Below are 14,187 nucleotides of genomic sequence, written 5' to 3' on the forward strand. Positions count from 1 at the left end.
GTCTGACAATGAGCACTTTTTAAGATATCTTAGGCTGCAGTTGGACTTGATGATCTTCAAGGTCTTTTCCAACCTGGGTAATTCTGTAATTCTATGATATCAAGTAATATAATAAAGCATATCTGAGAGAGGAGATGATTTTCTTCCATAGCAAGCAGAACAACTCTCTGTGTGTTATAAGTGACATCCTCTGTTCAGGCGATCACTGGGTGAGATTTGACAATAAGACAAGAAACACTCTGGCTTTATGAAGTACATAAGTAACGCCAGGTGCATAGTTCTGTTAATTTGATGCTGACATCAGAAGAAAAGGAAGCAGGGCAGATGTACTCTATTCTTTCCTTGGGATACAAGGAGTCTCCGTGACGTAGAAGGACTTTTCTCACCCAGTTTCTGATTGTTTAGGTTAACTAAGCTGTTTTCACAGCTTCAAATGAGACTTAGATATCAACTGAAATGCGAGACCTATTCTCACTAATGTGTTTGCTCCTCTGTTGTCTTTCCTACCATCTTTCTGCTTTCTGTTTTAGTAGACAGATAGCTGACCAGGATTTGATTACTTTGCCAAATTCTGTCAACAGACAGACAACGTAAAAGCTAACGTCCTAAACAGCTGATGTCTTAAGCCAGCCAAAGACTAGAGTGGCTGAGGCTGCATTTCCTTAACCATTTAAAAAATGGAAATGATTAAAGCCAGTTTTAAAATATTGCCACCTATTTTCCCTGACTGTGCTTGCCTGTGTAAGCTCTTAACCCTGTGCATGTTTTTGTTGATGCGTAGCTGTAACAGCCCTATTTTAATTTTTTTTTTTTTTAACTTTTTGGTGATGGGGAGCTGGAGGTGGAGAGAAAGGAGTGTTTGATTGGTATTTGCCAGTTCAGCTCCCTGAATCGGCATACCGTATAGTTAGGGACAGGGAGGGTGTGACAGGCATACCGCCAACTGTAGTCACACTTCAACTATCATGATTGCAGCCTGCAAAGACTGTTCTGCCTGTCATTTTCTCAAATGGCTGTGGGTGGGAGTGAGCAACAGAAACATGCAGCATTTTCTATCCTGACTGTTCTTTTCTCTTTCCTTCTGTACACTTTTCTTTTTTTTATCCTCCATTGAAACTTTCTAGTTCACAAAAATGGCAAGTTGCAACAACTCCCAGTCACCTCAGATTGTTTTTTTTTCCACTCAGAATAATGATCACTGCATCATACGAATATGATCCTTTTCTCCTTATATAAAAAGATGTTAAAATTAAATAGCGCTAAGAAAGGTTTTCAGTTAATTTTGTACGTGGTTTTATGTGTCTTTTGTTAAGCTTTACAAGACTTCTAAAGTTCATTTTTCTCTTGTTAAGCTGTCTTTGTATATTCCATTGCTTACTAAACAACTCTAACATGAGATGGTGACAGTATGGATTATTAGTCAGGTAGTTGAAGTACTTGCTGAAAAATAGAAGGAAAAAAAATTAGCTCTTGCAAAGATCTACTCCCTGACCATCTCTTCACATATCTGAACCCATCACTGGATACACAGGTTTAGAAAGTAAGCAGCAACAGCGTACACTACTGCACAACTGCACAACTGAAATCTAAGTGCATACTTATATAGTTTGAATATAACCATATTTATTCTGTTTTTGAAATGGTAATGACTATATCCAATCTTTTTTACAGTATCGCGTGGAATCTATGATGCTGCGTGTTGCAAAGCCAATGAATTATATCCCTGTGACACCCAGTATCCAGCAGCGAGCTCAAATGAAAGCCCCTCAATGTGTTCCCTTAATAATGGAGCCCGAATCCCGCTTCTACAGCAACGCTGTTCTTGTGCTAGACTTCCAGTCATTATATCCTTCCATTGTGATAGCGTACAACTACTGTTTTTCAACCTGTCTGGGACCTGTTGAAAACTTAGGAAAGTAAGTTATTTTCCTTTCTTATGAACTTTGGTTCAGCAGAGATGTCAGCATCTTTTGTAAGATACTGAGAGCCCTCACATGTCATTGGAAATTATGGATGTGTGTGAATAGCCCCATTTTCTGTTACAGAATATGAGGTGGTAAAGGTTGACCATGTGGGTGTATGAATGTGTATAACAATAGTAGTAATCTGTGTGTCTGTGCATGTGTGCACGTATGTACCATTACCGTGGTGATGCTAGTTTTTAATATTGTTCAGAACAAGTTGGAACACCGTATAAATCCATTATCTGTTTTCAGAACTAGACATATTTTTTTCCAGGCTATGTTCAGAAGTTGTTGTTGCCATCTTTTAACTCTTGCAGTTCACTCTTGCCTTAACGATGCAAAATGAAAAATACAATTACTCTGTGTAGCACCTCTTCATCTTAGCAGTAGTTCTCTTAAATGGGAGAAAGAAAAAAAATACTGCTCGTTATAATTACCTCTATAAATCAGTATTTGTAAGAAAGGAAGAATTATGCAATGATTCCTGAGTGTTGTCAGAAGAATTTCAAGTTTCAGATTTGAAATTCTGAACTTGCAGGGAGAAAATGTGTGCAATGTGTTACTTGTTAGTTTCCATACAAGGTGGTTGTGCGATTGTCTGCTTCCACTAACTTAACATTTGGAAGTAACACATTAATTAAGGGATGGGTAAACTACCCTATGTGGAATTTAGCCATATATTATTACTTTACTCCTAGAATGTTCTGTATGAAGCTAAAAAAGTTTAAAACAATGGTCTGTTTATACCTGAGACTGTAATTGTCATTCTGTCCTTGCTAGTATTATCACACTTTAGTGTGAGTTGATGTTTTTGTTTCATTGGGCTGTAAATGAAGGAATGAGTGATGTCCATATTTATTTTTTCTTTTATTAGATATGATGCATTCAAATTTGGCTGCACCTCTCTGAGAGTACCTCCTGATTTGCTTTACCAGATTAGGCACGATATCACAGTGTCACCCAGTGGTGTGGCTTTTGTCAAGGTAACGATGTCAGTGCCCTGTGACAGGCATTTTCACGTCCTGTTGGCTGACTAGCTCAAGATCAATTTGATGTCGTAGCTTAAATTTTGCTGCATTAAGTGCAGATGGGAAGAGGGGGGAGGCTTAGTTTCATTTCCCAGTGTTTGTTGATACTTGTCAGAGTACTGAACTTACAGCAGTTCAGAAAATAAAATGTCATCTTTATGCTTTCATTTATACCAAAGGCTTATTTCATCTATAATTAAACTGTATTTCACTTGTGCAGTTTGGGGGATCAAACAGTAATTATCTGCACGTAACACTTCATTCTTCTCCTGGATGAAAAGCAGAATGCTTTCCTAGACAAAGCATCGCGGTTTGGGAGATGAAACTCCCTGACTTGCCTTATATTGCTCTCATTTTATGCTGCGTGTACTGTTGGCTGATATATAATGAATTAATAAATATGGCCTGGAGCACTTACAAATAATTAGCCAGTCATCAACATACATTAAATATATGATTTAATGTAAAACAAGAGTGTAGGTAAAGAATGCTTGTAGAACTTTTAGAGGATGATGTTCCTTCACCTGATGCTTTCAGAATTAACAGAGCAAGTTAACTGTTGAGGTACCATTTTAGCTTAAAAGGTTAGCAAAACATTACATTGGCAGAGCTGATGAGAACAACAAAAAGCTGTTAACCTGGCCCTTAAGAGCTCTGCCTGTATTATGTGTTACTTATAATATTTACATGAAGAGCTAAGTCAATGGTGCCTGGGGCATCTTGCTCATTAATTTGTCTTATCAGTGATTATCTAAAGATTGTAGGTTTTGCTTCTACTCTTAAATGTTTAGACTAGTCTTTTTAATGTAATTTTTTTCCTTGTTCTCTTTATGTCAGCCTTCAGTAAGAAAGGGCGTGCTGCCAAGAATGCTCGAAGAAATCTTGAAGACAAGGATAATGGTGAAACAGTCAATGAAGGCTTACAAACATGACAAGGCTATAACTCGAATGCTTGAAGCTCGTCAGTTAGGTCTTAAATATATAGCTAATTTTACATATGGTTATACTGCTGCTAGTTTTTCTGGAAGAATGCCATGTATTGAGGTAAGGGCTGCAGATAAAAATACAGAAAAAGTGTGAAAAATACACTGTTTTTAATGTACAGGCAGATAACACAGTATTATATTTGAAATATATTTAACCTACCCAGGAAGCGTTCAAGGCTGGGCTGGGTGGGGCTGTAAGCAACTTGATCTAGTGGTGGTGTCCCTGCTTATAGCAGGGGGGGGGGGGGTTGGAACTACATGATCTTAAAGGGTCCCTTCCAACCCAAGCCATTCTATGATTCTGTAATCAGAGTAGCATCATAAGAGCTGTTCTTTATTTTATTTTAACTCTTTTGTAATAATTTGATCACTCTTCTTTTAATTCCTACTATGGTGGTGTGTTGTAAGCAAGCTTTTTATTTTTAATGTATTATATTCTTTTAAGCCATTAAATATAATACAGTGTGTTGATAGAGTAGTTTTCAGAGACAGATCAAGTCAGGTTAGACCATATTCACCAAAAGCTCATATCAGTTTCAGCACTCGAATAAAGAATTTCAATTTCTCTTTAACATTGCAGCTTGGGGACAGCATTGTCCACAAAGCCAGAGAAACATTGGAGCGTGCTATAAAACTGGTGAATGATACCAAAAAATGGGGTGCTCATGTTGTGTATGGAGATACGGACAGGTAATAAGTCATATTAGTTCTTCATAGATGTATTTTTCTGTTCTCTCAACAAAAAGGACTTGCTTATGATACTGAAAAAGGTACATTAACCCTGTTTGGGGTGTTGCTTACTGTCATGCTGAATAATGCAAAGTAAAGAGTATTTAGTTTCCTGGAGTTTCTTTTAGGACTCTTAGGAAGCACCTAGAAGGTTTTCTTTCTTTAGGAAATTTTATGGAATAGGAAGAAGAAAAAGAATTTTATATTTTTTTCTAGTGTTAATAAAATAAAAGTCTTCTTTATTGAGTGAGTGTTTTGGTTCCTGCTCACGATGCCATTCCTATTGGAAAATAGAGTGATTTGCAGTATATTAGATATTGCATGCTGATGCTTAGAGGAAAGCACTCTTTTAAGCTTCATGAGTGGATGCAATTCAGAAGCAGCCACCGAAGCATAAAATGATATGATGAGTCTGCCTGAAGTACCTGACATAAATATCTCCCCTTTCTTAGTTACTCTAAATGATGGACCGCTGCTCCTGAACTTGGATCATTTCTCTGCCCTGGGACACAGAGTTGATCTGGTGGTTCCTCTTTAATGACTTGTGAATCCAGTGAGCAATTTCAGTCAGATGTGGTGAAAGACTTGAAATTTCAAATATAGTAGATTTGTAGTAGTTACATATACACTGAAAAAAGAACTCTTAGGGGAAGCAAGATAGATCCTCCTGCTGGCCATAGCGAAAGAAGCAGTTATACCCAGAGGTCCCTACAGTTCTCTCCTGAGAACTTAGTGTTTTGCTGTGCCTGGAGTAGTCACGCTTGCAACCCTCAGTATTTATCACACCTTTGGCACTCCTAATCTTCCACTGAACACTAAAGTTTCTCAGGTTTTTGGCTTTTCGATATGATAGAATTGAACAGGATTTATAACCGTGTGTGTCTTTGTCTTGCCATCGGGAAACTAGCTTATAAGCTTCAGAAACTATGTTGAACAGATTTGTTCTTATTTCCTATGTATGTCTGATTTCTTGCAGCATGTTTGTACTCTTGAAAGGAGCCACTAAGGAGCAATCTTTCAAGATTGGTCAAGAAATTGCTGAAGCTGTAACAGCAACAAACCCCAAACCTGTTAAACTGAAGTTTGAAAAGGTAAAAGAAAATTTTACTTCAAGTGTGTTGAGTTGAAAGCAATGTGAAGATAAAAGATTTTTCTGGATGTAAATATAATGTAATTATTAATAACAGTCATGCACTGTACTGTTTTTGTGGGTGTATTGCCAACTCCTTCATAATGCCCTAGTGACCTTGTCAGAAGAATGCTGCAGAGTGAAAGCAAAGAGAGCTCTTCCCATTTTCACATCTGGGTGCCTTGTGTCCTGTTGCACTGCCAGCACCAGGCAGTTTGAAGTTCCCTTTTCATTAAGTTTTGGAAATGTCTCCCTCAGTTTGGTATTATACACATAGAAGGAAACAAACTCAGTAGAGAGAATGTAAACCAACCCATAAAGAGATTCCAGTGTATTAACTACTAACCAGATGTTTATTCTTCTGTCAGCTTTCACACACTTCCGGATATGTCTGTGTTATATATATACATATAAATTCAGAAATGACAGACATTCATTCAGTAGGCTTTTGGACAAAGTACTAATGACAGTAAGCTTTTCATAGAAGAGCGAGACAATGTGATTCTAATTTTGGTGGAGTTTTATCCTGGCAAAGTCATTGGTGATTGGTTCAGATGTTCTCGACATTCTTAGCATACATACCAGATCCAAGAGGTTCAGTCTGAATTCATAAGCAAATTGATATTTTTCACTGAAAATACAGCAGAAAAAATATTAGCAAGAGAATTCAGGATACTCATGGAAGACATAAACCTTTCCTCACTGTCTGATGTACAGAGACCCTTCCCACTTCTTTGAGGTAATTCTGTATCATCAGTCTGAAGGAATTATTGGCCAGAAAAAATAATGAGGTGTTAAGATACACTTACATACATGTCTGAGTGCTTTACTTCATGTGACCTGGGGCTCAAATTACTTTGTCTTCTCCTAGAGTGGCTTCCTAAGGCAGGAAAATGCTCAATACACACAGAGTCAAAGCTGGAGCATCTGGTAAAGAAGTGTGGCACCTATGTGCAGGGTCCTCTTCAGCCTGCTAAACTCACTGCTCCCTCTTCTCAAGAGAGCCAGGAAGATGTGGCATAGTCCTGGTAGTACTGAGAAGCAGTTACTCCCCATTCTTTCTTCTAAAACTGGTCAGTGAATACTTAGACAATTGAGAATGAAATCAGAGGTTAGAGGGAATAGGTAAAAGAGAGCATGACCCTAAAAATCCATGTATAAGGAGACCAGTCTCAGGCATAGGGTTCAAAAAGGTGATGTTTGAGAACAGCAAGTTCAAAAGCCAATACTTGGGCAGAGAGAGCTTTCTAAAATAAAGTTCCTGTCTTTTCTAAAAAAGAGAGGACATTTGCATTAACAACACTGACTGTTGCAATCCAGAAAAGTGCAAGGATACTCAGATTATACTGTGTGTTAATTCTCCTTTTAAACAGGTCTACCTGCCCTGTGTCCTTCAAACTAAAAAGAGGTATGTGGGTTACATGTATGAAACACTGGACCAGAAGGACCCAGTATTTGATGCAAAAGGCATAGAGACCGTCCGAAGGGACTCTTGTCCTGCTGTTTCCAAGGTATAATACTTAAACATTTCTTCCTGAATAAAATCATATTGTTATTTCATTGTACATTTATCCCTCCTCAGAGTTTCTGGTCTTTGTGAGCTGTCTGAGACTTTGTTTTTCTGCTATGAGTCATTTAAAAGACAAATTGAAGATGCTGTGCAGCATCACAAGGTCTTGTAGTTTCCACCTTTACTACTACTGTCTTTTGGCCCCTATAAATCCCATAAAAAAGCTCACCTCTATGTAAGTTCTTCTGATGACTATCATTGATCCAATTCACTTCACAGGGAAGTAATTCCACTCTCTCCAAGTTGAGTGAGGCAGACTTTTTCCTAAATGGCATTTGCTAAATGTCTCACTAACATAAATCCAGGTCCGCTAAGAATTCATTTAAAATAAAATTCCTTGCCTATTTATTTTAAGCTTTGTATTGGGTTTTACAAAAGGAAAGGCTTTTGTTCTTAATCAAGTCAAAACAAATGTACCCCAGTAAGAAAGGTAAGCACTTAGGAGGATTTACATTTACTTCCATTCTTCTTTTTAATGCCAGTGTTTTTTTGTTTGCTGAGGTGATCAGAAAATCTTGGAAAAACATCTTAAATGGCAGAAAAAAAACCCCATTCCCTTTCATACTCTGCAAAACTTCTGTAATTGCCGAAGTGATTTCAGCGCCTGACCATGGTCATATCATGAAAGACGTGAAATTTCAGAGTGGACTGATTGAAATTGGGATTATATTGCTGTCTTTGATGTTTTCCAGTATCCCAGGAATATTGTTCTTAATCCTTATATTTATAAATCCAGTTTCTGTCAGTAATATGTAATTCTTTCCTGACAAAAAGAACTAGTGTGAGAATATGTGAATTTCAGGCTCTTGTCTATGTTAACTGTTCAGTAACGTGTTTATGAATGTCTCTGAGTGCAAGAGAGTGCAACCAGTTGTCATATTGACACTCTAGTTTGCGACTGATACTCTTCCTAAACTGTATATTAATATTTGCATGTAATTTACTCCATTATTTGGAATTTCCTATTTTGAGTTAAAAAATAACCTTTCTCCTTGGTTTTAAAGATACTTGAGTGTTCTATCAAGCTGCTATTTGAAACACGTGACATAAGTCAGATCAAACAGTACGTGCAGAACCAGTGCATGAAGTTACTGGAAGGAAAAGCCAGTATACAAGACTTCATCTTTGCAAAAGAGTACAGAGGCAGCTCTGCTTACAAGCCTGGATCCTGCGTGCCAGCCCTGGAAATCACCAGGTAATGAAATGCAAAAGCACTACTACCTTAGTTACAGGTAGCATGGAGATGTCTCCTTCAGATCATTGCAGCAGTTGGCTCTGATTTTGCTCTGGGTGTGAAGAGAGATCAGGCATCAGAAAGCCATTCCTTGTTGCTGGAAAAAGCCAGACAAATATAAGAGTAAGGGCGCTTACCAAGACACGTCAACGTGTGAAATGATGTTCTCACTGCTGTCAGCAATACTTCTGTTTTTGTAAAAGGGCGCGATGAGCAGAAAGCTTATTCACTCACAGATGTTACATGTATATGTTAGAGCTTAAAACAATAATACTAATTGCTGACAGTGCTGTGAAATACATGACCAGGCATCATTTTTCACTTTTTAAAAGTACCTTTCTTAGAGTTGGTATTTCATCCTGCTGACATTGTCTATCAGTAATGGATTATATGAACTGGCAAATTTTCCAGTTTTACCTTGCTAAATATAAAGTGTCTTCAACTTGAGCTATGCTTTTTAAGTAAGTAACATTTGTGTCCTGCAATTGATGCTTTCTTCCAATTGAACAGTCCTTTGCTTTCTTGGTGCCTGAGCTCTTCTTAGTGCCACAGCTGATCTTTGTAAATATATTTCTTAAAGGAAATGCTAGCTACAAAGCATCCTGCATGCAAATACAAGTGACCTGAAAGAGGAGATAGCATTAGGGTTCATATTCCAGGTTACGATATTCAGGTCTGATCGTAATGCAGGCACAGCTTCGTTCTGTGCTTAGTAATAGATGTCAGCTTCAGTCTTTTGCAGAGCTACTAAACATATCACCAGGTGTAGAAGTTTCCTAGCTGTTTCCCTGGCTTGTTCTTTGTTTGTGGGTGCACTACAAAATCTACTTTTAAACAGGAGAATGCTTGCCTACGACCGTCGCTCTGAGCCACGGGTTGGGGAGCGAGTGCCCTACGTCATTGTGTACGGCATGCCTGGGCTGCCCCTGATCCAGCTGGTGAGGCGGCCCGCCGAAGTGCTGCAGGACCCCAGCCTGAGGCTGAACGCCACCTACTACATCACCAAACAGATTCTGCCACCGCTGGCCAGGGTCTTCTCACTGATTGGCATAGACGTCTTCAGCTGGTATCATGAGCTGCCAAGGGTAAGTGTGTTTGGAAACAAATGGGATCGGCAGTGCGGTGCCTCTATGCAGTGTTTGGTTTTATCATGGTTTTTTCACACAGTGAGGCCTCCATCAGGTAACGTAGAAGGTTGTTTATTTTACAGTGCAGGGGTTTGATGCCCAGATGTGCAGGGTTGACTCTTAGATCTTGGGTGTGATTTTTTCACTTAGCAAATGGATTTCTCCTTCTAGTCCTTCTGTTCAGAGCTGATGACACTGTCATTCTTTGACCACTTTCATCGCTCAGAAGAATATTTTGCTGTAACAGCTTATTTTTAGGAATAGCTGTATATTCGTCTGCCTGGCTGCACTCACTTTAAGTCTCTCTATAGTGGATATTGGAACTCTTGCTGTTCCAAGATGTTCTGAAGATCTTCCCCCTTTATGGTAAAGGTGGGAGTGTCCAAGCAGCAGGAACACTTTGTTAAAAACCTCTATCAGCAGAAATGTGTAGCTGGTTGTTTCCAAATTTGGCAGCCCCTGGTGGTGCAGCCAGGACGTCTTGGGCGTGTAACAGGGCAGCGCCTGGAGGTGACGGTGCAGGAGCAAAGTCTGGGACCTTAGCAGGTGACTGAGGATGTCATGGTTGGTGTATTTCTCTTTTCTCATGAGCTTCCCAGTGAACCAGGTCACTGCAGGAGTGAGTCCCATTCAGCGTCTCACTTCAGGCCAGTGCTGTGCTTATGTGTTCACATTAATAATTTGCATCTTAACCCACACCCTGCAGGCTGTTACTTCCATTCTCCTTGAAAAAGAAAAATAATCTCTGTGCTGCAGGAAGAAAGCAAGCTGCTCTCTTGGAAGTTACTGCCCTCTTCAATTTGATTTTATTACATTTTATTGACAGATTCAGAAAACTGCCTCCACTGCCCGCAGTGAGCTGGAAGGACGGAAAGGCACCATCTCGCAGTATTTCACGACCTTACACTGTCCCGTGTGTGATGAACTGACCCAGTACGGGATCTGCACTAAGTGCAGAAGCCAGCCACAGCATGTGGCAGTGATTCTCAACCAAGAAATCCGAGAGCTGGAGCGCAAGCAAGACCAGCTGGTCAAGGTATGGCTACAGCGCCGTCAGCCAGCTGTGGGCAGAGCCTGGAGCTCCAAAGCAGCACTCACTGAATGCCCTCAGCAGAAGTAGGAAGTGCAGTCCCTGTTTAAAAACGTGTTGCAACTCATTTGCTTTCCCCATTGCTCTAAAAGGCAGCACAGCAGCTGCAGTTCTCCTTAGCTTTGCGTGAGACTGAAGCCAAAGGGGTAGAGAGAGAAACTGAACAAAAGATGTTTTTCTTCTTTTTCTTTTTAAGAGTATCTTAGATGGTTTTTAGATTCCTTTTTATAATGATGATGATAAAAGCTGTACAAGTATGTTGAAATATGCACCTTTTGTTCTCACATAACTGATGATGTTCCATTAACAAAAAAAGCTCTAGTCCTAGAAAGAAGTATTTATTTGTATGCATGATATGGCTGTGTTCTGGGTTGGGTTTTTTGTTACTTTTCCTCTTGGTGGGAATTTCCCTGGCTGTTTTTTCCCTTGAGTTAGAAGTCCATAAAGAGTGTCACTGGCCTTGCTCATAGATACGTGCCAGCAAAGCACCGTGCCTCTCCTCTAAGAGACATAAGTGTGCTCTTGCCTAATTTTTGTACTGTAGTATTTTAAAATTATTTTCTTGCTAAAGTCAATTTTTGGCAGTAGTATGTGAAGCAGCTTCATTACTTGGTGAACTGCAGGGATATAAATAAATGTTCCTGCAGTGCTCGGCTGCAGCCCCATGGGGCTTTCTTCCTAGAAAACCAGAAAGCCATCAGAATTCACAATTCATAAATATTACACTAAGTTGTGGACTTAACGTTTTCTTGCTGTATTTTGCAATGATGGCCCTGATCTACATTGTAAGGGACAATGAAGGAACAAAGATGCACATTCTGCAGTTTTCCTGTGGTGCGCTTTTATACTGGAATAAGTGAAAACTGGGCCCGGCCCCATGGAAGGACCATGAGTGGCTTTGATCAGAATGCCCTCGTGCCATTGCAGCACGTCAGCTGCAGACCAGTTCTGGTCAGTATTTGATGACTTAACCCATCAGCAGGAGCAGCGTCCTCTGCTAATTTAAAGCTCTGTCTATCCCTCACAGCTGAAATACGTGGCCCTCCTGGAATATAAACATGCCAGAGCCAGCAGAACACTGATATGCAGGTTTAATCACACATGACTTAAAAATTAGCTGCCTAAATTAAGGCTGTAGACTTCTTCACCACACACAAACTGAACAAAGAAAGCATCTCGCTTCAGTTTGGGATTTTGGTCTGCAGAGACCAAAGGGAAGTACAGGAACTGATTTTAACAGCAAAGGAAAGGAGTTTGTAGGTGTGATTTTTGACTTCTGGTTCCAAGTGGTAGGCAGGGTCACAGTTCTTACGGAACAGAACCACGAGTGGCTGCAGAGTTTTTGGAAGAGCTGTTGGGGGCTGCCTTAATGCTGGGGAGAATCAAAAGTGAAAAAGCAAAGCAGGGGATGTCTCTTGAAAATCGGTGCATTTGTGTTCTCTGGAAACGCCTTTGGAAAAGCTCTGCCTGCTGCTGTGTATTTAATCAAGTACCTCCTGTTAAAAATACTCGAAAGCAGCATTGGCTACATTGATGAGCTGTTTTGCCTGCACGCTCTGACTTGCAAAGTAAAAGCTCTCATTGGAGTGTATCTGGAAATAGAAGTGGCTTATTAGTGAAGTTCCTTCCCTGCATAGAGAATAACTAAACTAACTGCGGAGTTTTGTCTTGTTTCACTTGGAAACTTTTATCTAGGGTACATTTAACATGAGTATAACATGCTGCCCTGCTTGAATCCCTCAGCTACTTGGGTTGTTTTCCCAGGTTCCATCACACAGGGGTAGAGCAGAAATAGCAGCAGGGCTGGAAGGGCTGTAATCCAAGCAGTGCCGTCAGGCTGTGCCCCTGCCCAGTTCCAGGGGCTGCCATCTGCCTGCCAGGCACTGCCATCAGAGTCAGCACTTGGCAGGGGCAGGAGGGGCTGCAGCAGAGCAGAGCTTCTGAAGTCACTATGTGCTGAGATGATCTTGCTGATGGCTGCCTGCAGGGCTTGTCCTGCTCTGCCAGTAAGGCAAGGCGTAGATCACCTGCATCTCTGCATCCTCCATGCTTAGTGTTAAGTAAGTTTAAATAATCCGTTCTGCTTTTTTTGTGTCATCATCTAGATATGCAAGAACTGTACAGGCTGCTTTGACCGACAGATCCCGTGTGTCTCCCTGAACTGCCCAGTGCTTTTCAAGCTCTCCAGAGTGAGCAGAGAACTATCGAAGGCGCCGTACCTCCGCCAGCTCCTCGACCAGTTCTGAAGGCTCCGCTACGGGATTCCAGGTGCTATTATTTTGTTTCGGTGTTTACCACACTAAGACTATTGTGCATGGTGCTTTTTCAACTCATCTAGTCCAGGATTTCCATTTTAACTGTCGGGTTTATTATCTGAGGAATAACGAACGCTTATCCTTAACTAAATTAAAAAAAAAAAGAAGAAAAAAAAAAGAAAAAAAAGCATTTGTTGCTCTACGAATAGCTCACTTTTTAAGATGTTCAAATTCCTTCTTCCTTTCATGTTTCTAACATACTGTTTTATAATGCTGATGTTGAAATAGCTGTGTGTAACATCCTGTAAATCCATTGCCAAGTAGAAGTCAAGTTTACTTCCTGGAGGAAGGAGCACTGAAAAAACCTCTCGAAACGATAAACCCATTTGTGTGTGTTCTCGGACTGTCGGTATCAAGACGTGTTATTCTCTATTATCCATTCACTTTATAATTTTGTCTGCGAAATATTTTGTAAATACACTTTTTTACTTTTCAAACAACTGAGTAAAAATAATGTGCAATGACTTTTATACGGATAATTTTAAAGTCGGTTGGTATATCTCCTCCTGAGTTTTGCTTGATTCCGAGTAGATTGTTATTTTGACCAGACTGTGCAGACAAGCAGTAGTACCATGTGTAGCATTTTGGAACATTATTTTCTACAAATGGCTGTCTTGCTTTAGCTATTAATGGGGCATTGTGAGGAACTGTGCAAAGACATTTTTGTTACAAACCTGTGGGACTGTTGCAATACTTTAAATATAAAATTTTATTCCATTTTTGCTTGTTTTGTATAGACATTTCTATTGCTTCTAAATATGCTTAAAATATTTTCTTTCCTTACGTACTGTACAGTTAAATCTTATTTGCCACCATCTTGACAAAATGTGTATTTAGAATATTTGTATAACTGTATAAAATGGAAAAGGAATTATGTGGTCAGTGCATTGTTTTCTAAACTGGAAATCATTTTGTTTTAGAAGTTAATAATGGAAACCATATTAAAGTTGAATAAAATGATATGGTACAAATCTGCACGCTCCTTCCTTTTTAACACTTGCTTGCTGTTGATTCC

The 14,187-nt window shown here is 39.7% G+C and overlaps 1 protein-coding gene across 2 annotated transcripts in view; it reads left to right on the forward strand.

The window, feature by feature from the left end:
• The window catches only part of REV3L (REV3 like, DNA directed polymerase zeta catalytic subunit), a 102,603-nt gene extending 88,460 nt beyond the window's left edge, over positions 1-14,143 (forward strand). For both annotated transcript variants that reach the window (XM_015858598.3, XM_085543631.1), the window contains 10 exons: positions 1,672-1,916; positions 2,839-2,947; positions 3,830-4,036; positions 4,559-4,668; positions 5,684-5,798; positions 7,210-7,347; positions 8,411-8,601; positions 9,479-9,725; positions 10,594-10,803; positions 12,963-14,143. In XM_015858598.3, the coding sequence (XP_015714084.2) occupies positions 1,672-1,916; positions 2,839-2,947; positions 3,830-4,036; positions 4,559-4,668; positions 5,684-5,798; positions 7,210-7,347; positions 8,411-8,601; positions 9,479-9,725; positions 10,594-10,803; positions 12,963-13,103 (1,713 nt within the window). In that variant the 3' untranslated portion in view covers positions 13,104-14,143. The remainder of the gene's footprint in view (positions 1-1,671; positions 1,917-2,838; positions 2,948-3,829; positions 4,037-4,558; positions 4,669-5,683; positions 5,799-7,209; positions 7,348-8,410; positions 8,602-9,478; positions 9,726-10,593; positions 10,804-12,962) is intronic.
• The last annotated feature ends 44 nt before the right edge of the window (positions 14,144-14,187 follow it).

Source organism: Coturnix japonica, chromosome 3 (genome assembly GCF_054131305.1).
Source record: "Coturnix japonica strain WE chromosome 3, WE-NBRP24, whole genome shotgun sequence".
NCBI lineage: Eukaryota > Metazoa > Chordata > Aves > Galliformes > Phasianidae > Coturnix > Coturnix japonica.